This window comes from Pristis pectinata, chromosome 2 (genome assembly GCF_009764475.1).
Source record: "Pristis pectinata isolate sPriPec2 chromosome 2, sPriPec2.1.pri, whole genome shotgun sequence".
In the NCBI taxonomy this organism is placed as follows: domain Eukaryota; kingdom Metazoa; phylum Chordata; class Chondrichthyes; order Rhinopristiformes; family Pristidae; genus Pristis; species Pristis pectinata.
Genome location: NC_067406.1, coordinates 33,866,184 through 33,893,476, shown reverse-complemented (window position 1 = coordinate 33,893,476; position 27,293 = coordinate 33,866,184). Strand labels below are relative to the sequence as shown.

Genomic DNA, 27,293 nt, shown 5'->3' with positions numbered 1-27,293 from the left:
ATCATTGACAAAAATATGAGTATCTGCTACCTGAAGGATCTTTCTCACACATTCTTGATGACTGTGTTTTGAAGCAAGATGTAAAGCATTATAGCCTGCAATTCAAACAAGGGGAAAAGAGTTAACATCTTTGAACCCATGGTTACATTTGAAACTATAGAATACACAAGTGCCAATTAAATATTAGTTCCCAAGCTTTAAATGCAGAAGTTACATTTATCATCTAAAAGATTCTTTAATCGAGAAAGGTGATAATACATTTTTAGCTACAAATATCTGTACTGCTAAGAAACCCAACCTAAAAGATAACATGCATTTTATTTTTTTCTCTCTGAATCACCAACTGCCAGAAAGATGATCAGTAACAGAAGGAAGTTCTTACGAGATAACTAAAATTAAATGGGAATTATTTTTACATTTAAATAATGCTGCTGGTATGGAAATCCAGTGAAAGTTAGGAACACTGGAAACGTGTGCAACTACCAACAACAGAAAGACAGACAGATTAACAGTATAAAAGAGGCTTATCAAAGCTTCATCAAAATATTCAGCTTGTTGATGAAAGCCAAGATAAAATCATGTTTGCATTACAAATATTCTCTTTAGGACTGCCAGCAAAAATCAGGAAACGCCGAGGCTCCTTGGGCTGACCATTTAAATTTCTCAGCTCCAACACACAAAAGCTAGAAAGCTCTGTTACTCAGGTTTGCTGCAGTAATCCAATGATCAACCTTCCAATTTAACTTGAATAATAATTTGACTTATTTCCCCTCAGACATAACATTATACATTATCTCTGAAATAAAATTAAACTAGTCAGCATTGGAATACAAAAATGTTGTGGATCGTACCCACATCGAAAGCACAATTCCTTCAGGTGACGTCATTCACAACATTGAACACCTTGCTATGGGCTAGCATTAAGTGAAAGGCAAAACTCTGAAAAGTCAAAGTTGTTTGATGGGTTGCTTGTGAAGGTCACATGAGCACATTGTTCTTCACACTCTTGGCCATGATATATCACAAAGGAAAATTTACACTATCAAGTAAATATGGACTATACAATGACTGAGTTACAGTTTAGGTTAAGATAAAATGCAAGGGTTTTGGAACAAGGATTTAAGTTTAAGTAAAGGAAACTTTGAAGAGTTAAGAAATGAACTGAACCGAATTCTAAAGAGCAATACGACTTCACTGGTGGAATCAAACAATTTTGGCCAACCAATACATAAAGCACAGTAAATCTTTTTTATTACACAAGGGTAGATTTAGTGAATTAGGAAAGCTATTAAAAGAAACGAAGTAATACATAATGAAGTGGTGAGAGGCACAAAAAGGGATGGATGCTGGTGAGATAGTAATGAATGACAGCATTTTTCCCCAGAGGTGCAAGGGAACCAGAAGTCAGTCAAGGTTTCTAACTTTTAGAGTATTTAATATGTAATAGAAAAAACAGTAATAGAATAAATAAGGGCTTCAGATAAATTAACTCAAAATATGAAAAGAAAATGGTTAGAGAATTGCAGATGTCAGTTATTTTTCAAAATCCTTTAGATGCAGAAACTGCTATAGAATTGGAAAACTGCAAACGTTACACATATTTAAGAGAGGGTATACGACAGTAAAGAAACTTCAGAAATATCAAGGTAACAGTGGCAAAAGGATTTCAGCTGCAGTGAGGATTAATACAAGGATAATAATAGGATTGGGCTGAGTTAACATGAATTTATGAAAGTGTGTGTGTGACGAAACTTCTGCATTTCTTTGAGTTTGCATATAGTAGAATAGATGAGAGCAAATCAATTGATGTGGTTTATTTGGATTTTCAGAAGGCCTTCAATGAACTGTCACACAAGAAATTATCAAACAGAGAGTAGGGTATTGGGGTAGTATACTGGCATGAATTGGGGATTGTTTAGAGTTGGAACAAATGGGTCATCTTTAGGTTGGGAAGACGGGAGTGCTAGGATGTGACTGCAGTTTTAGAGCTAGGGACCCAGCTGATGGCAATCTATATCAATTTTTGAACAAGGTAGGCCAAAAGAGCCTGTTTCTGTGCTGTATGTTTCTATGATTGTATGATTCAATGATTTCAATGAGTGGATCAAGAATAATATATCTAGGTTTACTGATGATAGAAAACTAAGTGGCAAATGTGGGCTGCAAATAGATGCAGGAAACTTTAGCAGATATAAGCAATGTGAAAGAAAAAGGCAACGGTCATTTACATCAGTAGAAAAAATAAAAAGATTGAGTATTGTTTTCCCAATAGTGAGAGATTGAAAGGTCTGTGTGTTTGGGTATCCTTATATGCGAATCAATGAATGTTAACATGCAGGTACAACCACCAAATTAGGAAGCCAGGTAGTTCATTGGTCTTTAATGCAAAAAGATTTGAGTACAGGAGTTCTACAGCACTGTGGTGAGGGTGCATCTGGAGTATTGTTCACAGGTCTTGACTGCTCACCTAATGAAGTATATATTTGCAATGGTGGAAGAGCAGTACAGATTAAACAGATTGATTCCTGGAATAATTGGTTTATCATTAATGGAGAGATTAAGCAGACTAGACCTATATTCTCAAGTTTAGAAGAATGGGAGGTGAAATGTACAAGGATTGACAGGGTAGATGTAGAGTTGATGATGTGTCACTAGGCTGTGGCATCTAAAACCAAGGGTCACAACTTCAAAAAAAGGCATCAGCCATTAAAAGCTGAGATGAGAGAAATATTCTTTACCCAGAGTGTAATGAATCTTTGGAATTCTCTCCCCAAGAGGATCAGCCCTTGAATATATTGTCAGAGAGCAACAGATTTTTAGATATCCAGGGAATCAATGGATATGGGGTTAGTACAGGATTGTGGCCCTGATATTAAAAAAAAATCAGTCATGATCTTATGAAAAGGCAGAGGAATCAGTGCAGGCCAAATGCCCTAGTTCTGCTTCTATTTCCTATGTTTCAAATAATGAGCTTAATTAAAGATAAGGCTTCGAGTTTGATTTAATCTCCAGCAAAAAAGAATGGAGAGATTAGAATTATTAACTCATTCGCCACAAGAAGGTGGCTAATCTCCCTAATCTGCGTTTTGGATAAGTGTTCCACTTTGACCCACTTCCTTCCTCATTCCCTAAAGATGTGCAATTTTTTTTCTACCTCCAAATGTATAACCATTTCTTTTTTTGATTTCCAATGTAATCTCTCTACATCACTCTTTCATGTTATATATTCCAGATCAGAACTTGACCTGTAAACCTTGGAATAAACCCCCACTCTTCTCTCATTACCAACCTTCATGGTCACAGAAACAAGTTTCTTTAACTTATCAGAAGCCTTTAAACAATCATTACAGCAAAGAGTGGGGTCCTTCAGCCCAAGGGGACCTATCAGTTCCCTATAAGAGCAATCTTGTCAATCCCCTTCCCTAATTCTTTCCCCCAAAGCCTTGTAATATATTATCCTTCAATGGTTGAATCCACTTCCACCACTATTTCAGGCATCCTTTTGAAACCTTATTGGTGACTAGTTAAGGGGCTTGGAATCAAATGGAAACTGTGCATATTTTTGTCCCTGCTTCAAGGGACAAAAACTGTAGCAACTATAGCTTCAGTTTATTGAATCTTCAAATGGAGATTTGTTTTGTCAGTTTGCAGGCAGAATTGGTAAACGATAATATCCAGGTTCTGGATGTAGATAAGGAGAAGCAAGTGAGCCAAAAGCTGCATCTCTGAAGGTGATCCCATGGTGGCTGAAAAAATAGCCGGTTCTGGAGTTATAAGGAAGAGTGGAGCCATGGAACAACAGTCAAATGCAGATAAGGGAATGGTAGAAAGGAGTGAACAACTTGGTTAAATGTCAGAGGTTAAAGGTGATGAGGAGAGACATTGATCATGTAAAAAAAGAAAAAAAAATTAGGATTAGCATTATCATGGCTCCTTAATACTTCAAAAAACCTTGTGCAATCCAGTGAGTTTTACCTGTGTTTTAATCTTCCGTAACACATACAATGTCAGAAATAAACTGATTACCTGAGCCATCCAGTACCGTTAGGTCAACACCATGAGTGAGCATCGCTCCCAAACAGTCCACCTGTCCCCTGGTGGCAGCCAAATGAAAACTAAAAGAAAAGAAAGAGTAAACAAAATGTGCCCACATTTTTACATTTATTTTTGAATTTCTTCTGGCACTTGAGGCATCTAAATTTTTCTTGACCAAATTTAGTCATGTTTAACATCTTAATCCTTCTGCAAGAACATCAGAAGTGAAGGAAAACATGGTTTGAATGTTACTTCGGTTGAAGGCTCAGACTAGCGTTTATTCTCAAGTATGCATAAAATAGTTTAATCTTTTCCTTTTAAAATATTTTTGGACAGTTATTGATTATAGGCTGCCCATTTTCTTTCTGGTTTAACTCCCAGCCGCACAAATCAGTTTCAGCTGTTTTTACATCTCTCCTCAACACCACAACTGCTGGCCAGACTTCCAGTCCAGATTCAAACAAGATGACAGGTGTTTTAATTTTGCTTAAATTCGCTCTCAAGTATGTGTGAAATTTTATCCCAGGCTATTTATTTCAACATAAAATCTTTTGATCTGTAAAGTCTTTTGATTATTCTTGACCAATTAACTTTCCCTCTGGTCCCAATCCTAACTATGGATCCCTCTCTCAGGTATTGAGGAAAACCATCTTTAACGTTCTTACATAAAAAATGTACCTGTGATCCTTTTGTCCGTACAATCCATTGCTCCATCACTTTAGCTGCATCTTAAAACTCTTAATATTAATGAAAGGTCATGGACCCGAAATACTGCCTGTTTTTCTCTCCTCAGATGCTGTCTAAGCTGCTGTGCATTTACAGTACCTTCTACTTTAATGTCATAGCACTAGGTTTTCTTAGACAGTCCCTTTACTTCCAAGTTTTCCTTGTTTGGAACATAATTGGGTTCCTGCCGCTTCTCAGTCTTGGATCTACTTTCTTTTCTTCATGTAGCACAGTGACACAGCAGTAGAGCTACTGCCTTACAGCTCCAACAGCCCAAGTTCCATCCTGATCTCCAGTGCTATCTGCATGGAGTTTGCACTTTCTCCCTGTGACCACGCAGGTTTCATCTGGTATTTTATTTTCCTCCCACATCCCAAAAAGCTCCAAGTTGGTGAGTTAATTGGCCTCTATAAATTGCCTCTCATATATGAATGAGTGGTAGAATCTGGAAAGGAATTTATAGGAAAGAGTGGGTAGAATAAAATGGGTTAGAGTAGGATTAGTGTAAAAAAAAATTGGATGTTTGATGGTTGGTGTGTACATGGTAGGCTGATAGGCCTGTATCTGTCTTTCTGCCTTGTCCTTCTCAACATCATTAAATCTTCAAATCCCACCAGTTTTCAAAGACCTCCTTTAAACAATTATCCATTTTAACATACTCCATGTTTTCTCTTTTCCCTCACTGACCAAAGTTTGTTGTGCTTTGAGACTTCTCTGCTCAAGTCGAATTAAAGTGCAAGTAGTTGCTGTGTGGTGATTTCTTGGATTACATAGGTACAAAAAGGCACTGCTGATTTGAAGTTGTAATCCCAAATTTTTAAGAAACCTATTTTGTACCCTTGAAAATGAAGCACCTAGTGACCACAGCTTGTAGTTCTTCAATAATATCAAAAAAAATTCTGCTCATACCATTGTAGTCTATAAAATGCAATTATACTTTCTAAAAATGCATCACTATATTTTCATTACTTTTACAAACAGAAAGAGTGCAAGTTATCAGGACTTCATCAAAATAAAGTGTCATCTTGCACTGACACTGTATAACACAATGTCATTTTCAGTCTTTAAACTATTCAACTGTCTGGCAGTCACAAAATTAATTAAATAAATGAGGTAGTTTTGAGAAGTTCAAGAAATCCATGGGCATACTTTTGCGTGCTTTGAATAAATCAGGAATGTACGACCATAATTACACTGACCTATTTAAGTCACAGAAAATCTGACAGCCTTCTTGAAAAAGATAAAGATTATCATTTATATAGCACCATTTATGAGCTTGGGAAGTTCCAAAGTTCTTTAAAGCCACTGAAGTACTTTCAAGTGTGATAACTGTTGCAGTGTAGGAAATGTGGCAGCTAAATCATGCATACAAAAGTCTCACTACAGTCTCAGCTCGTCCTTTCTTCAATCAAGCACTATTGTCACAATCTATGGATGCTTGGGTGAGTTATGACTTTGAGCACCTACAAGCCTCCATCTTGGCAACACCCTCTGACCTCAAAATACCTGATGCTTATAATTATTATCTTAGACATATAAGGCACCAATGTAATAAATGTTTAGATAATTAGCATTGTTGATTGAAGGATAAACATTAGCCAAGGTACACAAGATCAAAATCAAGCTCTTTTTTTGTAAAGTGATATGGAATCTTATGTTAATGGAATTGGCAGATGGAGCCTCAGTTTATTGTCTCAAACAAAAGATAGTGCAGCTATCTCTCAATATTGTACTTAGTTTAGAATTTTGCTCGCAAGCATCCAAATTAAGACCAAAAGATGTGCTCTACTAACTGAGCCATAGCTAATCAAATTCTCAATCACAAGTAAATGGTGAACAAATGGTTATGGGAAATATTTATTCAGGTTATGTATTACTAAAACTAGAATTCCAATTAAAAATTAGAGTATTCAAATACAAGAAGCTGGGCTATTTAAAACTAAATCACCATCCTGTTAAGATACTGAAATAATTAATGAAATATTGTCAAATGTTATCCTGGTTAAGGTTTTTCCCTGAAACATTATTAAATGCAACTATATAATTGTTATCATGTTTGTTACGGACTCGGTGAAAGTCCCTTTGAGTGAGTGAGTGAGTGAGTGAGTGAGAGAGAGAGAGAGAGAGAGTGAGAGATAGAGAGTGAGAGATAGAGAGTGAGAGATAGAGAGTGAGAGATAGAGAGTGAGAGAGAGAGAGTGAGAGAGAGTGAGAGAGAGAGTGAGAGTGAGAGAGAGAGAGTGAGAGAGAGAGTGAGAGAGAGAGTGAGAGAGAGAGTGAGAGAGAGAGTGAGAGAGAGTGAGAGAGAGAGTGAGAGAGAGAGTGAGAGAGAGAGTGAGAGAGAGAGTGAGAGAGAGAGAGTGAGAGAGTGAGAGAGAGAGTGAGAGAGAGAGTGAGAGAGAGTGAGAGAGAGAGAGGGAGTGAGAGAGAGAGAGGGAGTGAGAGAGAGAGAGGGAGTGAGAGAGAGAGAGGGAGTGAGAGAGAGAGAGGGAGTGAGAGAGAGAGAGGGAGTGAGAGAGAGAGAGGGAGTGAGAGAGAGAGAGGGAGTGAGAGAGAGAGAGAGAGAGAGAGAGTGAGAGAGAGAGAGGGAGGAAAAGGGAGAGAGACACCAGCCTGCTAGTATTCTCTATCGATGGATGAGAAACAATAACTGTGTCTGCCACAGAAATCCATGTATGGAAATTGGAAGTAATCCGGTGGAGTTCACTTTGTTGCTGACCTGTAGAAGGAAACAGGTATTTGTGTGGACGACCACGATTTGAATGCTTTTCGGGGTGAGGAAGTCACTACCGAGTAAACACTGAAGTGTCGTTTGGGTTCCATCGTGGAACATTTGGATTTCGTATTTACTCTCCCTATGTTCTCTACATCTACGTCTTATCTTCAGACAACGGTGGTTGTTAAAGAAGACTTTGCTCATGTTTCACCTTATGGCTTGCAGAGCTGAACTTTAAGAACCATTCCTGGACTTGGAGTTTGGGACTTTGCCACACACACACACACACACACACGAAGATTTTAGTTTTTGGGGTTAATGTTCAAGGTTTAACATTTTTTGAATTTCTAACATACTAACATTCTTACTTTTATTTTACGTATTATCATAAGTAGTGATTAATAAAATAAGTTTTTAAACACTGAATTATGACTCAGTGTGTTTCTTTTGTTGCTGGTTCGTGACATGTTGCTATTTGTGGGAAATTGCTGTTCACAGATTGATAGCTTTTTCTTCTTCCAGCTGCACCCAAAAGAAATCACTGTCCCCACATTAAAACAGAAAAGTTCAGTCTAGAAGGGCATAATTTGCAAAAAAGCACGAATTGAACACAACAATTACAGAACTCAGATTTACTACACATTTTATTGCAATATTCTCAGGCAAATGCAAAGATATCACTTTTTCTTTATGTAACCAATGTTTCCATCATTTGCCCAAATTAATATTAACATGATAAAAACTTTTGATGAACCATAAATACTTATACATTGCTGACATGCACACTTTTATTTTAGTACTTTTGAAAACTCCCACTTAAAAAATTACACAATACAAATATTATCTAGTTGAAAACATCTCCATTATCATAATTTTGTTTAAATTACACTATTTTGCTGGTTTACAGAAGCCGTGAGCGTTGGCTGCTTTTAAGCAGTTGTTACATTACTGGCAGTTGTTTTAATTTGGCACAGGGCTAGCTTCACAACACTATTATAAGAAGGTGTTATACTATTCATCTGAAACAGAGAATATTATAGCAAATAGATAATTTGGTCTTTTAAGTCTATCCAGGGGTTTTTCCTCCAATTCAACCCATCTAGTTCAACTCTGATATTCATCATTCATTTTAATACTTATTTAAGGAACATGCACCTAATAATGGTACATACAGGAATTCTGCATTATCTGTCAAGGATCAACTTGAGCAACTTAAATGCATGCTTTTTAGATACCAGGCAAATTCACTGGGGGCTTTTAAGAGGGGCTTGGATGGGCACATGAATGAGGGGAAAATAGAGGGATAAAGGCATTCTGTAGGTAGGAGGGATTAGCTATGTTGGCACAACATTGTGGGCCAAAGGGCCTGTTCTGTACTGTACTGTTCTACGTTCTATATGTTGCCAGTCAGTATAAGCAATCACAATCTTTTTCATAATCTTAGGTTTCTTAATCTTCACAGTACAAGTGAAAACTCAAGACAGTTTACCAATAACCCTCCCTTTCCCCCAAATCCCTACTTAAACTGTGAATGTGCACAGCAATGTAATCCAACATCAAGTAGAAACACCACTTATTATTAAGCAGTTTAATTTATGCAGATACATATAGAAAGCCTCTTATTTATGTACTCCTTCATTACATTGTTTTCAGTAAAAAGATGAGTAACTTTCTAGTTCTAGCACATATTCATCTGATTGAGCTGATGGTTATCACACAACATCCAAGGCTGGCTTGATGTTTCATCATGCAACCATTATCCAGACAAATCACAAATCAAACAAATCAATGATGTGTTCCAACAACTGGATTCTACATGTTATATCTCATAAATATAGGATCATTTACTACCAGGTGGTAGTCATGAGTCACAGGAACAGGCCCTTTGGTCCACCATGTCCGTGAAGACCAGAGTACCCTTCTATATTAATCCCATTTTCCAGTATTTAGCCAGGAGTCTTCAATACCTTGGTGATTCAAGCGCTCATCCAGATACTACTTAAATGTTGCAAGTCTCTCTGCCTCTCCATCCCCCCAGGCAGTCCATCAGTTATGACTCAACCAGATGAGTATGTACCAGAACTGCCCGTAAACTAAATGCATGCCTTCTGGTTTTAGACACCTCTGCCATGGGGAAAAGTTTATTATTATTTATCCTAAGACCCTCAAATTTTGTATATTTCAGTCAGGTTCCCCCCTCATCCTCCTCCACTCCAAAAGGAAACAAGTCTAGCCTATCCAGCCACTGCTCATAACTGAAATGTTCCATCCCAGGCAACATCCTGGGGAACCTCCTGTGCACTCCCTCTAGTGCAATAACATCCTTCCTATAACGCAGGGACCAGAACTGCACATAATATTCCAGCTGTGTACGAACCAAAGATTCATGAAGTTGAACCATAACTTCCCTTCTCTGGTACACTTATGCCCCAGCTACTGAAGACAAGCATCCCAAATGTCATCTTCACTGCTTTAATTATCTACGTTGCACCATTCAGGGATCCTTGCACATGTACACCAAGGACTTCCTGTTCCTCAACAATTTCTAAAGCACATGAAGCATTCTAAAGTCCTCACAAAATGCCACATCTCACACTTATCAGGATTTAATTCCATCTGTCATTTGCCTGCCTATCTTATCCACTCATCAATATCAAACTGTAGCCTAACACTACTCTTCTCTCTACCAACACCACCAGCTTTCATGTCATCTGCAAACCTACTAATCAAATCTCCTATATTCATATTCAAATCTATGTATAATGAATAGTAGGGGTCCCAGCATCAATCTCTGAGGTGCACCACTGATCTCACACTTCCGACCACAGAAACAACCCTCCACCATTACCTTTTGCCACCTACCGCCAGCAAAGATTTAAAAATCTGTCAGGGCATCACTAATCTCCTCCCCGCCTACCATAACAGCCTGGGATAGACCTTAGCAGGCCCCAGCAAATTATCCATCTTTAAGCCCACTAAGACACATAATACGCTTTTCTTTTTAAAGGTAACTTGTTCTAGAATTTCACTGACCCATTCCCTGAATTCTCCAACTACAAAGTCGTTCTCCTTAGTGAATGCAGATGAGAAGTATTCAGTTAAGACTGCACCAATGTTCTCTGGCTCCAAGTACAGTTTGCCCCTTTGGTCCATTATTGGCACTATTCATCTTGCTGTTAATATACTTATGAGCTCTGGTGTCATGCATGTTCCAAACAAGCACAATATTGGGAGTAATATACTGGCATGGGTTACAGATTGGTTAACAAACAAAACAGGGAATAGGAACAAACAGGTCATTTTCAGACTGGGAGACTATGAGTAGTGGGGTACCACAGGGATTGGTGCTGGGGTACCAAGCTGTTCACAATCTACATCAATGATTTGGTTGAGTGCATCAAGTTTAATAGATCTAAGTTTTGTGAAGATACAAAGCTAGGTGGTAGTGTAGGTTGCGAGAAGATGCAGAGAGATTTCAAGGAGATATAGATGAAATGAATGGTTAAGGATACAGCAATTGGAATATTGAAAAGTGTGAGGTCTTACAATTTGGTAGAATGGAAAAGTGCAGCATTTTTTTAAAACTATAAGTGATGAAAGATTGTCGGTATTCAGAGAGACCGGGATGTTCTAACACGTGAATCACTGAAAGGAGGCATACAGGAGACAGATCAGCTGGTTGAGTGGTGTCGCGCTCAACATCAGCAAGACCAAGGAATTGATTGTGGACTTCAGGATGGGGAAGTCAGGAGAACACAGTCTTCATTGAGGGGTCAGCGGTGGAAAGGGTGAGAAGCCTTAAGTTCCTGGGCATCAACATTTCAGAGTACCCATCTTGAGCCCAACACATTGATGCAATCATGAAGGTGGCATGCCAGCGGCTCTACTTCATTAGGAGATTTCATATGTCACCAAAGTCTCTAGCAAATTTCTACAGATGTACGGCGGAGAGCATTCTGACTGGTTGCATCATCGCCTGGTATAGAACATCCAATGTGAGGGATCGAAAGAGGCTGCAGAGGGTTGTCGACTTTGCCAGCTCCATCACAGGCACAACCCTCCCCACCAGAGGATACTTTCAAGAGGCAGTACCTAAAAGGTGGCAGCATCCATCATTCAGGACCCTCACCACCTGGGACATGCCCTCTTCACATCAGGGAGCAGGTACAGGAGCCTGAAGACTCACACCCAACATTTCAGGAGCAGCTATTTCTCTTCTGCCATCAGATTTCTGAATGGTCCATGAACATTACCTCATTATTCCTCTTTTGCACTATTTATTTTTGTAACCTATAGTAATTTTCATGTCTATGTCTTACACTGTACTGCTACCACAAAACACCAAATTTCACGACATATGTCAGTGATAATAAACTTGGTTCTGATTCAACACTCCTTGCACCTTGGAGACACAAAGGACTGCAGATGCTGAAATCTGGAGCAACATAGAAAAAACACTGGAGGAACTCAACAGATCAGGCAGCATCCATGGAGGCAAACGGACAGTCAACATTTTGGATCAAGACCCTTCATCTGGACTGGAAGAAAGGGTGAGATGGCCAGTATAAGAAGGTGGAGGGAAGGGGTGGAGCAAGAACAAACTGTCCCTTTTTCCCTTTTCTCTCTCATCTCCTGATCCAACTGGCCCCCATCACCCCATGTCTTTCCCCTCCCCTCCCCATCTGTCCATTGCCCACACACTCCTCCCACCAGTTCCCCTCCCCACCTCCCTGCCTTTATTCCATGCTCCACCATCCCCCCTATCATATTCCATCTTCATACCTTTGTCACTTCCACCGATCACCTCTCAGCTTCTGACATCATTCCTGCCCTCATCTGCCTATCACGCGCCCCCCCCCCGCCCCCAAACCTAGACTCATGCATCACCCACTAGTTCTTTCTCCACCCCTTCCCTCCAGCTTTTTATACTGGTTATCTCCCCTTTTCTTCCAGTCCAGATGAAGGGTCTCAACCAGAAATGTCAGCTGTCCATTTCCCTCCATAGATGCTGCCTAATCCACCATGTTCCTCCAGCACCTTGGATCTTGTTCTCAACTAGAAGAACTCCTTCAGCATCTGTCATCAAGATGGATTACTTCTGAAGCAACAAAGATATTCCTCAACTCACTCCCATTTCCCTGAATAAAAGGTCTTCTAGATTTTCCTTTTGTTCTTGCTGCCTCGAATAATGGATCTCAAATAACGACAACACGGAGCACAGGAAGGAGATAGAGAGCCTAGTGGCACAGTGTCAAGACAATCTTTCCCTCAATGTCAGCAAAACAGAAGAGCTGGTCATCAACTTCAGGAAGCGGGGCAGAGGTGGAGAGTTTCAGGTTTCTCGGTGTACACATCACTAATAGTTTCATCCTGGGTCAAACCATGACGCTATGGCTAAGAAAGCACACCACCACTTCTACTTCCTCAAAAAGCTTAGGAAATTTGGACTATCCCCTTTGACTCTCACCAATTTTTATAGATGCACCATTGAAAGCATCCTATCCAGATGCATCATAGTTTGGTACGGCAACTGCCCTGCCCAAAACGGCAAGAAATTACAGAGAGTTGTGGACACAGCTCAGTCATCACAAAAGCCAGCCACCCCTCCATGGACTCTGTCTACACTTGTTGCTACCTCGGAAAAGCAATCAGCATAATCAAAGACCCCTCCTACCCCGGACATTCTCTCTTCTCCGCCCTTCCATCTGACAGAATATAGAAAAGTTTGAAAACACACCACCAGGCTCAAGGACAGCTTCTATTCTGCTGCTATAACACTCTTGAGCAGACCTCTTGTATGATAAAGATGAACTCTTGCCTTCACAATCTACCTCATCATGGCCCTTGCAACCTTATTGTCCACCTACACTCTCTCAACTGTAATTGGTATTGGTTTATTATTGTCACATACCGAGGGACAGTGAAAAGCTCACCTTGCATACCAATCATACAGGTCAATTCATTACACATTGCAGTTACATTGAGTTAGTACAGAGTGCATTGATGTAGTACAGGTAAAAACAATAACAGTACAGAGTAAAGTGTCACAGCTACAGAGGAAGTGCAGTGCAATAAGGTGCAAGATCACAATAAGGTAGATCATGAGGTCACAGTCCATCTCATGGTATAACAGAACCGTTCAATAGTCTTATCACAGTGAGGTAGAAGCTGTCCTTAAGTCTGGTGGAACTATATTCTGCATTCTCTTATTGCCTTCCCTTGTACCACCTCAAAGTAATTATGTTTTGAAATGATCTATATGGATGCCCTGCAAAACTAAGTTTTTTTTAACCCCCACTGTCTCCTGGTACATGTGACAATAATAAACCAATACCTTTCTAGAGAGCAATACATCATCTTGTAAGGCTGTGCACCAGGGCAACTTTGGACCAGTTTATCCCTCAACCTTTTGAAAATACGTGGAACTGATGCTATTCCAACCGGAAGTCTATTGTATTGGGACTGTCCTACGCAAGTACCTATCATTGAGTACTGCTTTGAATCTTTGCCTAACTCAATCAGCTGCTATTCATGCGACATGTCATGGCTCGTTTGCCTACTAGCTGAGCTAACAAATCACCAGAGGTAAGGGGTACACATCTACCTTTGCTTCTCTGTTAAAGGTAAATTTTTCGATCTCCACAGATCCCGATAGCAAAGCGAGATGGCAGCACAAGAACAAATGGAGCAGCCCAGTCAGAAAGCTCAACTCATTCCAGCAGTTGTTTCCCTGCATACTCTGTGGTATAGGACTAATGTGTTCCAATTGGGCTAATTTTGGCTTTCATAGCTTGAATGCTTCTAAGTTCACAACAAAATACCTTGGGACTCATCACATACTGCTGATACAGACAGTCCTTTCATGCTCTTAATCGCTTCATCTAGTTTTATCATCAACAGCCAGTTCCTACCTATCAATTTTGATCCTTGCCCTGGAACAACCATAAGACTTTATATTCCCATAACTTGGATCTTATAGCTACACTGGGGGAAGGAAGTGGAAGATTCCTTGAATTTCATTGCACCATTTGGCTAATGTCATTTAAATCCATGCCCATACTCCAACAGCAATATCAATTTCCAACAATACATCATACATTGATGTCAGGAAAGGTTCAGTAAAATTCTGACAATGTGAACAGTCTATATGATCCACTCAGGTCACCACCACCTTCACCTAAGCTCCCATATACAAATACCTTTACTTTTCTTCCCAGCAGGCTTCACATTACTTGATTGCCTGCTTTTGTTTTCAACCAAACTTTTGACAGAGGTCCCTGAACACCTCTATAGTTGCAAACAGACTCTGTATCTGCACTTATTAGCCCAATGCTGCATGTTACTACAATGGTAACAATTCCCCATCAAGTTTTTCTAACCTTTTCAAGAAGTTACCATATAGCTAGACATCAAATTGTGAGCACCGTCTTTGCTGAGTGATAGTGCAAATCCACCACTTGCTTGAGAACTGCCTCCATTGCCTTGTTAATACTAAATCCCTATTTGTAAATCAATTTCTTCTCACTGTAGTGAGAGGGTAGTAAAAGTCATGGATTCCACACACTATGCAATCCCACAACATAGAACCACACAGTACAAAACAGGCCCTTCGGCCCACCATGTTGTGCCATCCATCAAACCACCCTCACACTATCTAACCCTTTCCTCCCGCATATCCCTCTATCTCACATTCCTCCATATGCCTATCCAACAAACTCTTGAACCTGTTCAATGTATCTGCCTCCACCACCACCCCAGGCAGTGCATTCCATGCACCAACCACTCTCTGGGTGAAAAACCTCCCCCTGACATCTCCCCTGAACCTCCCACCCATAACCCTAAGGCCATGCCCTCTTGTCTTGAGCATTGGTGCCCTGGGAAGGAGGCGCTGGCTGTCTACTCTATCTATTCCTCTCAATATTTTATATACTTCTATCATGTCTCCTCTCATCCTCCTCCTTTCCAGTGAATAAAGCCCTAACACCTTAAGCCTCTCCTCATATTCCATACGCTCTAATCCAGCCAGCATCCTGGTAAATCTCCTCTGCACCCTCTCCAACGCCTCCACATCCTTCCTATAATGCGGTGACCAGAACTGAACACAGTACTCTAATTGTGGTCTAACTAGAGTTTTGTAAAGCTGCATCATCACTTCGCGGCTCTTAAACTCAATCCCACGATTTATCAAAGCTAACATCCCATAGGCCTTCTTAACTGCTCTATCCACCTATGAGGCAACTTTCAGTGAACTGTGAATATGAACCCCCAGATCTCTCTACTCCTCTACACTGCCAAGTACCTTGCCATTTACCCTGTACTCTGCCCTGGAGTTTGTCCTTCCAAAGTGTACCACCTCACACTTCTCCGGACTGAACTCCATCTGCCACTTGTCAGCCCAGCTCTGCATCCTATCAATATCCCTCTGTAAGCTCCGACAGCCCTCCACACTATCCACAACACCTCCGATCTTAGTGTCGTCCACAAACTTACTAACCCAGCCTTCCACCCCCTCATCTAAGTCATCTATAAATATCACAAGTAGAGGTCCCAGAACTGATCCCTGCGGGACACCACTAGTCACTGCCCTCCAATCCGAGGGCACTCCTTCCACCACAACCCTCTGCTTTCTACAGGCAAGCCAATTCCTAATCCACACAGCCAAGCTTCCCTGGATCCCTTGGCCTCTGACCTTCTTCAGAAGGTCAGAGGCCAAGCATTGCACAAGTATTGTGCAAGCATCTCCAAGCTTGCACAATACTTGCAGCGTTCAGCAGTCCACCTCAAATCTGCAGGTTTCATCTGGATGCTGATGCAGACTTTGGACCTGTAAGGTTTAATGAGGACTGTGGAAGGGTTCTCATATTGTTCAACTAGTTTAATCAACTCGCTAAGAATCAGAGTCATACAGCATTGAAATAGGCCTTTTGGTCCATCGAGTGCACGCCTACCATCAAACACCCATTTACACTAATCTTTTTTATTCTCTTCATATTCTCAACTCCACCGAGAATCTACCACTTACCTAACAATTGGGACAATTTACAATAGTCAATTAACCTACCAGCCTGCACATCTTTGGAAACCTACACAGTCACAGGGAGAGTGTGCACAAGGGTATCACCGGTGGTTAGGACTGAATACAGTCGCTGGACGTCTGAGGAAGTTGTTATACTAGCTGCACTAACCTCTTGTTATCTTCTGTTTGGATGGAAGCAGCAAGATTTTTTTTAATCAATTGGTGGCTTAGCACATACAAGAGCAAAATAATAACTTCTTTGCTTCTGAAATCTTATTTGCAACAGAAAACTGTTTGATCTTTTCTAAACGTTCAATCCATTACTTGAATGAACTCTGAAAGAATCTGAAGTATCAAATGTGGTCATTATGACTTGACTATGCCATAACACAATGGATACAAGCACAGTAGACCAAGTCAATGAAATTCAACTCACTGAAAACCAACTCAGTCTCAGTAAACTCATGACCCATCTAGCCCACACTTGCTTGGTCTCTCAACCCCATTTAGGTCCTGTATGGCTGCCCACCACATTAGCTGCTCTCACAGCAGTTCTAGTAAAGGCTACTAAAGAACTAATCTGTGTTCGAAGGGATGGAATGTTAATTTTGCAGGATGCCAATTACCACCTTTGTCCATTAACCTAATTTCCTTTCACTGTTGTTAAATGTCTGAATGTTCCTTTAAGATACAAAAATAAACCTCCATTAAAAGAACATACAAAATGATAGAAATTAGTGTTCAAACTGCATTTCTTTATAATGTTTCCTTGCTTCAGTGGCAATTCTGGTAAATATCCAGATTGTCCCTCTGCACAAAAGAAAACACCAAATTTGTCTTGAAGTTTAAAATTGACCACAGCTCAGAACTGCACAGAATTTGGCATACTTAACTTTGACTGAACTGGAATAAACGCTTGTGAAATTATAGTGTAAGAGGACACCCAAGAATTTCACGACCAGATATAAAGGCATTCCATTATCTAGAGTGATGGGAATTTGAAGGTTCAAAATTCATATTTCCCCCTATTGCAATACTGCGGCATACTGAGAATTTATTAGAGCATGAGGATAAAATAAAAGCTAAAGTATAAAGCTTTTCTTTTACCTAGATGCAATATATTGTGTTTTGATGAAATGGGCTGCTTCAAAAATATTATCCGGCATTAAACATTACACTGTGGGGATCCAAGTTGAAGTGGCATATACTGATTTATCTAAAAAAATGTTATTAGCCATTATCTCACCTCCATGAAAAGGCTCTTGTATGAATACCATGCACAATAGTGATGACATGCAACCAGCAAGTATTCATTTCCTCAGCCAATATCAAACAAAACAGTTCAAATGTCACTGACTAATTGAAGCATACACCTTTACATTGATGTCAGCCTTCACTTCTCTGCTAGAAGTCAAGTTATGACTCAGTTTAGAATAACCTGCATTTATGTTTTTTGTTAACAGCACTAAGTAGTGAATCAGTGCATTTTAAAGAAGCACAATTGGACTAAAATGACCTTTGAACCATATGAGATGACAAACAGCAAAGGTGTAGATTCAGAGCAATGTTGAAGCAATGGATAATTTTAGAGGACTGTACAAGTGCACCACAATAATTGATATTCAGAAATACATTCAGTTGTATGTCAGCCCCACTATATTGTTCTTTTCAGCAGCATCCAAAAACCTCTCATATTCATCTTCTATTACATACAAAAGAATAATCTGACTGGCTTCTCATTTACATCCTCTGGTTCAGAGCCTGTCTGTAGTGAACTATTTGCCCATTATCAAATTTGTCAATCTCTTTCATTACCAATTAGTCCATCTTAATGCCTTTCATTTTCCACTGAAAACATGCTTAGCCTTTTCAATTTTTCTTCATAACTTGCAGAATATACTTTCTTCAACTTTGCACCTTTTCAAGGCAAACATTACCATAAATTTATTAGATAAGATTGGCAGATTATGGATTGGGTACGGATTTATTCATGCAGCAAAATTACAACATTGTTAAATTTACTCTCATCTCCTTGATAATTAAGTACCCTTAGCCCCCTTCTTCCCTCCCCAGAAACCAAGCAGTGTGATGATATTACATATTAATCCACTCCGATCACTATACTTTTGGATGATCAGCTTGCAATAGCATTGTCTGGTTTAATTTTTCTCACTGATTTTGTTGCCATGCTAATAATTTTACTTCTATTTACATCTGATTATTCTATTTCTCTATAGAATGGCTGGCATTTGCCATTTTTTGGTCCATTTATCTAAAAAGTTACCCATTTCTGAATTCAGTTATATGTTCCTTCATTATTTGCTCCAATAGTAGTATTTAAAAGGATGAATAGACTTAGGTGCTCGTGTACCCACCTTCCATCAAATGTAGATTTTATTTTTGCTGCACAGTTACCCAAATCTGTAATATGTTCAACTAACAAATAGCCCCAAACATCTGAGAGCTGAATAAAGGTTGAAGTTATGATGATACTTTGCGTTGGTTCAGTGCATCATTATTTCCTATTCCATGGCCCTTTGGCATAAACCGAAGAGTGTATAGAAAATCTAAGTGCACAAGATCAACTATAGTTTCCATGTTAAAGTCTTAGAAAAACTGTTAGATAATTAGATTCACATGTGATCATCTGTTGCTCTGAAACAGACACACCAGACACATTTAACCACTCATCTCTGGCAGTTGCCAAAGAGGAGGAAAAGAAAACAGTCGCAGCAGGTCATATACCTCAAACATATGTGACTTTGCAGCTCGTCTGCTAGATGTGAACAGTGATAGTTTCCTCAGTGCAAATGTCACGTGCCCGATATCTGACCACTTGTCTATACACGATATTGTGATCCAAGATGCGTCTTCCTTTCATTTTTGACTAATGCACACACTTCTCAGTTTGCCAATTTCCCTTCTTGTAGATGGGTTACAGCTTACATAAATAATAAAATGCAGTCAATTTACATTGTTTGTTTTATCGTGGCTTTTGTAGTTTTAGTGAATTACACCAGTGGAAATGTAATAAATGTTTAAAAGTACATGTTTAGGCCACATCCATCTGGCCATAGAGTAGAAGACTTAACAGGCCATACAGTGACTCTGGTTACAGTTGACTATTCGGAACATTGTTATTTTACCGGGTGTGTCCTTCAAATAGGATTAATGGAACACAGCAGCTTTGTATAAAGAAAGCATTAGGTAACAAAAGCACCAGAACTGTTTAGAAGAAAAGATAGAGCCAACAACTACAGAGTTTACAGAAGGCACAGCACGTTTTATTCAATGCTAGTTTAAAACCCCTGATGTAAAATTAAATATGAATATTGCTTTATTAAATGAGATACATTATGTTTGGAATGTGCAGATTAAAAGAAATCTTCATTGAAGGTGCTGGGTTAAGTATAAAGATGCAGCACGATTAAGACCTCACTTGTTGGTGCCACACTAAGGTTTTAAAAATTGGAATAAAGAAAATCCTTTACATGTGAAATAAGTTTCCTAGTTCTGACTTTGAAAACATTAAATTGAAATAAGAGAAATGGAGAGGCTTGTCATGGCATACATTAACTCTAGCCTCCCAGAACATCTCGACCCACTGCAATTCACCTACTGCTGAAACAGGTCCACGGCAAACACCATCTCCCTGGCCCTACACTCATCTCTGGAGCATCTGGACAGTAAAGACACCTACATTAGACTATTGTTTATTGACTACAGCTCCACCTTCAATACTATAATTCCAAGCAAACTCATCACCAAACTCCAAGACCTGGGACTCAACACCTCCCTTTGCAACTGCATCCTTGACTTCCTGACCAACAGACCACAATCAGTGAGGATAGGCAGCAACACCTCAAGCATAATTATTCTCAACACTGATGCCCCTGCATCCTCAGTCCCTGACTCTACTCCCTATACACGTACAATTGTGTGGCCAGATTCTGCTCTAACTCCACCTACAAGTTTGCAGATGATACCACCGTAATGGGCCATATCTCAAATAACAATGAGGCAGAGTACAGGAAAGAGATAGAGAACTGAGTGACATATTGTCATGATGACAACCTTTCCCTCAATATCAGCAAAACAAAAGAGCTGGTCATTGACTTTAGGAAGGGGGACAGTGCACATGCTCCTGTTTACATCAATGGTGCTGAGGTCAAGAGGGTTTAGAGCTTCAAGTTCCTAGGAGTGAACCTCACTAGTCTGTCCTGGTAGCCAAGAAAGCTGACCAGTGCCTCTACTTCGAGGCTAAAGAAATTAGGCATGTCCCTGTCAACCCGCCCCAATTCAGAAAGCATCCTATCTGGGTGCATCATGGCTTGGTATAGCAACTACTCTGCCCCTGACGGCAAGAAACTGCAGAGAGTTGTGGACACAGCCCAGCACATCACGGAAACCAGCCTCCCATCCATGGACTCTGTCTATACTTCTCGCTGCCTCAGTAAAGCAGCCAACATAATCAAAGAACCCACCCACCCCAGACATTCTCTCTTCGCCCCTTTCCCATCAGGCAGAAGATACAAAAGTCTGAAAGCACATACCACCAGGCTCAAGGACAGCTTCTACTCCACTGTTATCAGACTATTGAATGGTTCCCTCGTAAAATAAGATAGACTCTTGACCTCACAATCTACCTCATTATGACCTTGCATCTTATTGTCTACCTGCACTGCACTTTCTCTGTAGCTGTTACAATTCATTCTGCATTCTGTTATTGTGTGAGCTTGTACTACCTCGATGTACTGTGTAATAAATTGATCTGGATGAACTTTCTGCAAGACAAGTTTTTCCATTGTAGCTCAGTATGTGGGACAATAATAAACCAATTCCAACTGACGTTTACATGTGCTTGTATATGTGCATAGATGTACACATACAAACACACATGAATCACAAAATCAGAGTACAAGGGGAGAAGGTAGTGTTTCAGTAATACACATATGTAATTGAAGCTTACATTTCACTGTAGATTGAGGAAATGCTGTGGTGTGTTTATAGCAATAATGTTCATTTAAGATTTACCTCGAGCTCAAACTGCTGGAAACTAAGGAACACTGTTTCTGAATTTCTGAAATTTCACAGGATGTGCATGAAGTGATGATTACAGAAAAGCTATTTAAATGTCAGGAAATGCCATACTAATAATGCAAAGCAGATTTTAAAGTTTCAAATATCATGTTTTTGCTCTGAACATTTTCTCCAAACTCATCATTTTCTGCATTCACCAAATTTCTGAACTTTTGCTTTAAATTTGTGTTAAAATTTAAATCTGTAACCTGTTCAGTATCTTTTCCAACTTTTAGGCTGATCAAACATATTTTTGTACATATATATAAAAAAAAATCACTAAACTCAGTCACCAATAGGCTATTAGAACTAACTTCTAGCTATTTTTCCCAGTCTCTACATAAAAAAACATCAGGCACTGGAGCAAAAAGACAAATTTGCATGCCCGGTCCAATTTTATTCTGGTAAAGAACTGAGTGCCACATTAATTGATAATGTAATCTCAGGGAAGAAAGATGAAGTGAGTTACCTTATTAGAATTCTGCAGTCTGTGACCAAGCCAAACTGTAACCTTAACATCTTATCTGATGCAGGGGTAAACTTGTGACTGTGTAGCCACACAATTAAAAAGACCAAAGAGAAAATTTAAAATGTGCAGAATGGGAAGATTAAGTATTTCATGGAAAGGAGTTGAAGTGTGAAAAGGATAGGGCATTGACTGTCTTGTCTGCAAATGTTCCCAAGGAGAAACAATTAGATGAGGAATCCAAGGAGGCAAAAATGCTGGAAGACAGTCACAAATAAAATGTCATGTATTTTACAACATCATTTAAGAATGGAACTGAACAAGCAAAACAGCACTGAGCCAAATAATGAACTGCAAGTGGAGTAGGTTGCTGTAGGGATGCTACTCAAAACCGGATGAAAAACACTATGATGCTGGAGGAACTCAGCAGGCCAAGTTCTAGTTTTACCCAAATCCAGAACTCTCCCACACTCCCTTAAGTATTAATACATTTACAGATCACATTTTCACATTTTAGTATTTGTTTATTATTGTCACTTGTACCAAGATACAGTGAAAAACTTGTCTTACATATTATTTGTACAGATGAATTCATTACACACTGCATTGAGGTAGTACAGGGTAAAAACAACAGAATACAGAGTAAAGTGACACAGCTACAGGGAAGTGCATTGCAGGTAGACAATAAGGTGCGAGGTCAAACAAGGTAGATTGCAAGGTCGAAAGTCCATATGGTATAAGGGAACCATTCATTAGTCTTATCACAGTGTCCTTGAGCCCGTGGTATATGCCCTCAGGCTTCTGTATCTTCTGCCTGATGGGAGAGAAGAGAGAATGACCCGGGTGGGTAGGGTCTTTGATTATGCTGTCTGCTTCATCAAGGCAGCGAGGTATAGACAGAATCCGTGGAGGGGAGGCTGGTTTCCGTGATGTGCTGGGCTGGGCTGCAAGCACAACTCTCTGCAGTTTCTCGCAGTCCTGGGCAGAGCAATTGCCATACCAAACCATGATGCATCCAGATAGGATACTTTCTATGGTGCATCGATAAAAGTTGGTGAGTATCAAAGGAGACATGTCAAATTTCTTTAGCCTCCTGAGGAAGTAGAGGCACTAGTGAGCTTTCTTGGCGGTGGCGTCTACATGGTTGGGCCAGGACAGGCTATTGGTGATGTTCACTCAGGAACTTGAAGCTCTCAACCCCCTCAACTTCAGCACCATTGATGTAGACAGGTGCATGTACACCGCCCCCTTTCCTGAAGTCAATGACCAGCTCTTTTGTTTTTCTGGCATTGAGGGAAAGGTTGTAAATATTTCAGTAAAGGCAATAAAGCAATAAACAAATTCAAATAAAAAGGCAAAAAAGCTTAAAAAGATAGAAGTATCAATATTCCAAAATTTTCAATTCATTAATGGGATGTGGGAAAGCTACAATTTTCCCCCTTATAACCGCCTTCTCAAGCACAGTTAAAAGTCCCCATCTTGAATCCCTGGAATTCATCTGGTTTAAAAACCTCTCACAATGCTTTTGAAAAGATGTTTCCAGAATTTAGACTTTGCAAATGAAAGCAACTGTAATGGACTTCCAAGTTAGGAAGCTGTGGGCATGCTATGTTGGCACTGGAAGCGTGGCGACACTTGCGGACTGCCCCCAGAGCATTCTATGCAAAGATGCATTTCACTGTGTGTTTCGACGTACATGTGACTAATAAAGAAATCTAATCTAATGCAACTTGAAGAAATTCCATGTCTGCTGCCTTTCTAGATGAAAGATGCAGTTTTGATAGATGCTGTTAAGGAATTCTTGGCAACTTGCATTTTATTGATGGTACATATTGCAACCATAGTGTTCCAGTGGTATACAAAATGAATGCTTGGGAGAGAAAATGTAATGCTAATCAGTAGGACAGCTTTGTTTTGAATAAGGCAGAGCTTCAGTGTTTTGTTAATTTTCTGGGAACTGGTCTTTAAAGGCAAGACTAGCATCTGTTGTGCATCCCCAAATGCCTAGGAAAAGATGGTGGTGAGCCACCTTGGTGAACTATTGCAGTCCTTCTGGTGAATCCCACAGTGCTGCTGGATAGGGAGTTCGAGGATTTAAACCCAGTAAATATGAAGGATCAAAACCAGGATGGTGTGCAGCTTGGCAGGGAATTTGCATGTGGGGGTGTCCCCATGTGCCTGCTACCCTTGTCCTTCTTGGTGGTAAAGGTTGCAGATTCGGGCAAGTAACTGCAGTGTTTTCCATAGTACACACTGCAGTCATTGTGTGCCGGTGGTAGAAGGGGTGAATATTTATGGTGATTGATGGATTACCAACCAAGCAGCAAATGAAAATTAAAAGATGCTAGAAAACTGAAATCAGAATAGAATTGTTCTTCAACCCAAAATATTAATTCTCTCTCTTTCCACAGATGCTGCCTGATCTGAGTATTTCCAGCATTTTCTCTTTTTATTTCCAATCAAGCAGAGTGCTTTGCCCTTCATGACATTGCCTTCTTGAATAGCATCAGACTTGCATTCTTTTTGGCAAAGGAGAGTATTCCATCCTGTTCTTGTGCCTTGCAGATGTTGAAAAGGCCATTGGGTGCTAGGAGGTAAGTTATTTGCTGCAGGATACCCAGTCTCTGACTGACACATGTAGCTACGCTATTTCTGTGGTTGGTCAGGTTGAGTTTCTGGTTAACAGTGACCAGATGTTGACAGTGGAGTCTCGGCAATAGTAATGCCACTACATGTCCATGTTGAGTAGTTGATGGAGATGGTCAATGAATAGCACTTTTGCAATGCAAAGTTCACTTCCCATTTATCAGCCTATGCCCAAATGCCACCTAGGACTTGCTGCATGCAGACATGGTATGCTTCATTTGCTGAGGAGTTACAAATGGAATTGAACATATTGCAATCTCCAGCACAAAAAAAACACATTTCTGACTTTACACTGGAAGGACAGCCATGAAACAGCTGAAGATAGAACACTGCCTTGAGGAACTCCTGCAGTGATGTCCCATGGCTGGGAAGATCGACAACAAGCACCCGGTTTCCTCTGAGAGAGATACGGCTCCAACCCAATGTTATTTTCCCCCTTGATCCCATTAACTCCAGTTTTACCAGTACACCTTGATGCTCTCCTCAGTCAAATGCTACCTCAATATTAAGAGCAATCATTCTCCTCTCACTTCCAATTCAGCTCCTTGGACCAAGGCTGCAATAAGGTCTGGAGCAAAGTGGCCCTGGTGAAACCCAAACTAGGCATCAGCAGGTCCATTATTGATTAATAACTGCCACTTAATAGCATTGTTAATGATGGCTTCAGCCTTGTCATTAGCACTCACTTGCTGGGCTCTTCTGTGAATGGGGCTATTCTTGGATCCTTCTCCTCCCATTATCTGTTTAATTTTCCTCCAAAAGATGAGGCAGAACTGAGTTTCAACTTAACCCATTTGTTACATAATCAGTGGGCTCTGTCTACCACACACTGTTCAGCATGCAGGCAGTCCTGTATTACAGCTTCATCAGTTGACATCTTGATTTTTAGGTAAGCTGCTACTGCTCCCTTCTGCACTTCTAATTGAACCCAGATCAATGCCCTGGCTTGACACTAGAGTGAGATATGCCAGGCATGAACTTACAGATTGTGGTGGTGAATGTTTCTGCTGCTGGTCATCCACAAGGTCTTATAGATGCCCACCTCTGAGGTGCCAGAATTCTTCTGAGTCCATTCCATTAAGCACAACTGTAGTGCCACCAATAGGATGAAGAGTGTCTTCAGTTTGAAGACCAGATTTCGTCTGCACCAGTCAATGCTACCAAAGCCATTATGAGCACTTACATCTGTCCCGAGTGATGAGGACGTGGTCAAGTAGGTTTATTCCACATGTTGATTCACTCATTACCTGATACAGATCCAGTCTAACAGCTATGTCCTTCAGAACTTGGCCAGCACAGTCAGCACTTGTATGTTACCAAGCCAATCATAGTCAGAGGTGTACTGCATAGAAATGAGCCCTTCAGTCCATCACATCCATAATAACCTTCCTACCCATCTACACTAAATCCCATCTGTCTGCATTTGAACTGCATCCTTCAATGCCTTGCTTATTTAAATGTCTGTCTAAATTCCTCTTAAGTGTATTAATTGTATCCGATTCCCCCACCTCTTCAGGCAGGAGGTGTGATGAATATTACCTCATGGTCATGAACATTAAAGTCCCCCACTGTACCCTTGATACTTTGTGCCTCTTCCAAGTGCTGTTCAACATGGAGGAGCACTAATTCATCACTTTTGAGAGGACAATAGGGGGTCCTCGAGAAGAGAAGGTTTGCTTGTCCATATTTGTCCTGATGTCAGGAAACTTCACGAGGCCTGAAGTCAATGTTGAGGGCTCCAAGCATTCCTCCCGCCATTTTAACATCAACTCCAGAAGCATCCACTCACATTTCTAATCACACAGACTGCAGCCATTTGACCCAACGAGTCATTTTCCATCTCGGAGCAATCCCACCAACTCCACTCCCCCAATTATTTCACTGTAACCTATTCTCTCAAGTGCCCATCAATTCTGACAAGTGCAAGATATTCTTATGCTATTCCCAATGTGGTTAACTGTGCAAAGGCTTTAGAGAGTCAAGAGGGCAGTCACCCACTGCACAATATCCAACCACCTGCTCTTGTCATAATTATGTGGCTGATGCTGTTAAATTTTTGATCAGTGACCCCCCCCCCCCCAGCCCCCCGCACAGGATATTGATGCCGAGCAACTCAGTAATATAAAGTTGCTCAAATGTCATGGGTAAGGGATTAGGCTCTCATGTTGGAGGTTGTCATTGTTGAGCAGTGCAAGTGTTACATGCCACTTCATACCTGAATATTACTTAGATGTTACAATATGCACGGACAGTTTCATTACCCAAGGAGTTGCAAATGTATTAACTGCATTAAATCAATGAACATCCCACTCCAGCCATACGGGGAACAGAACATCATACATGAAATAGCTTAAAAGGATTTAGTTTAAGATCCTGCCCCAAGGAACTTCTACAGTGATGCACTGATCCTTGGATGATTGACCCTCGACAAGCACAACTTTCTCTTTGTGTGCAGTCTGACTGAGCCAGTGAAAAGTTATTCTCAAGTCTCATTGATCTAAATGCTTCCAGAGCTCATGATGTTACACTCTGTCAATGCTGCCTTGAGGTCAATGCAGTCACAAGATCACAAGAGAGCAGAAGTAGGCCATTCAGCCCATTGAGTCTGC

General features: G+C 40.3%; 1 protein-coding gene across 4 annotated transcripts in view; it reads right to left on the bottom strand.

The window, feature by feature from the left end:
• Positions 1-27,293, bottom strand: part of rai14 (retinoic acid induced 14) — a 199,379-nt gene that overhangs the window by 71,614 nt on the left and 100,472 nt on the right. For all 4 annotated transcript variants that reach the window (XM_052010039.1, XM_052010040.1, XM_052010037.1 and 1 more), the window contains 2 exons: positions 4,027-4,115; positions 31-95 (listed from right to left, as the gene is read on the bottom strand). In XM_052010039.1, coding sequence (XP_051865999.1) covers positions 31-95; positions 4,027-4,115 — 154 coding nt within the window. The remainder of the gene's footprint in view (positions 1-30; positions 96-4,026; positions 4,116-27,293) is intronic.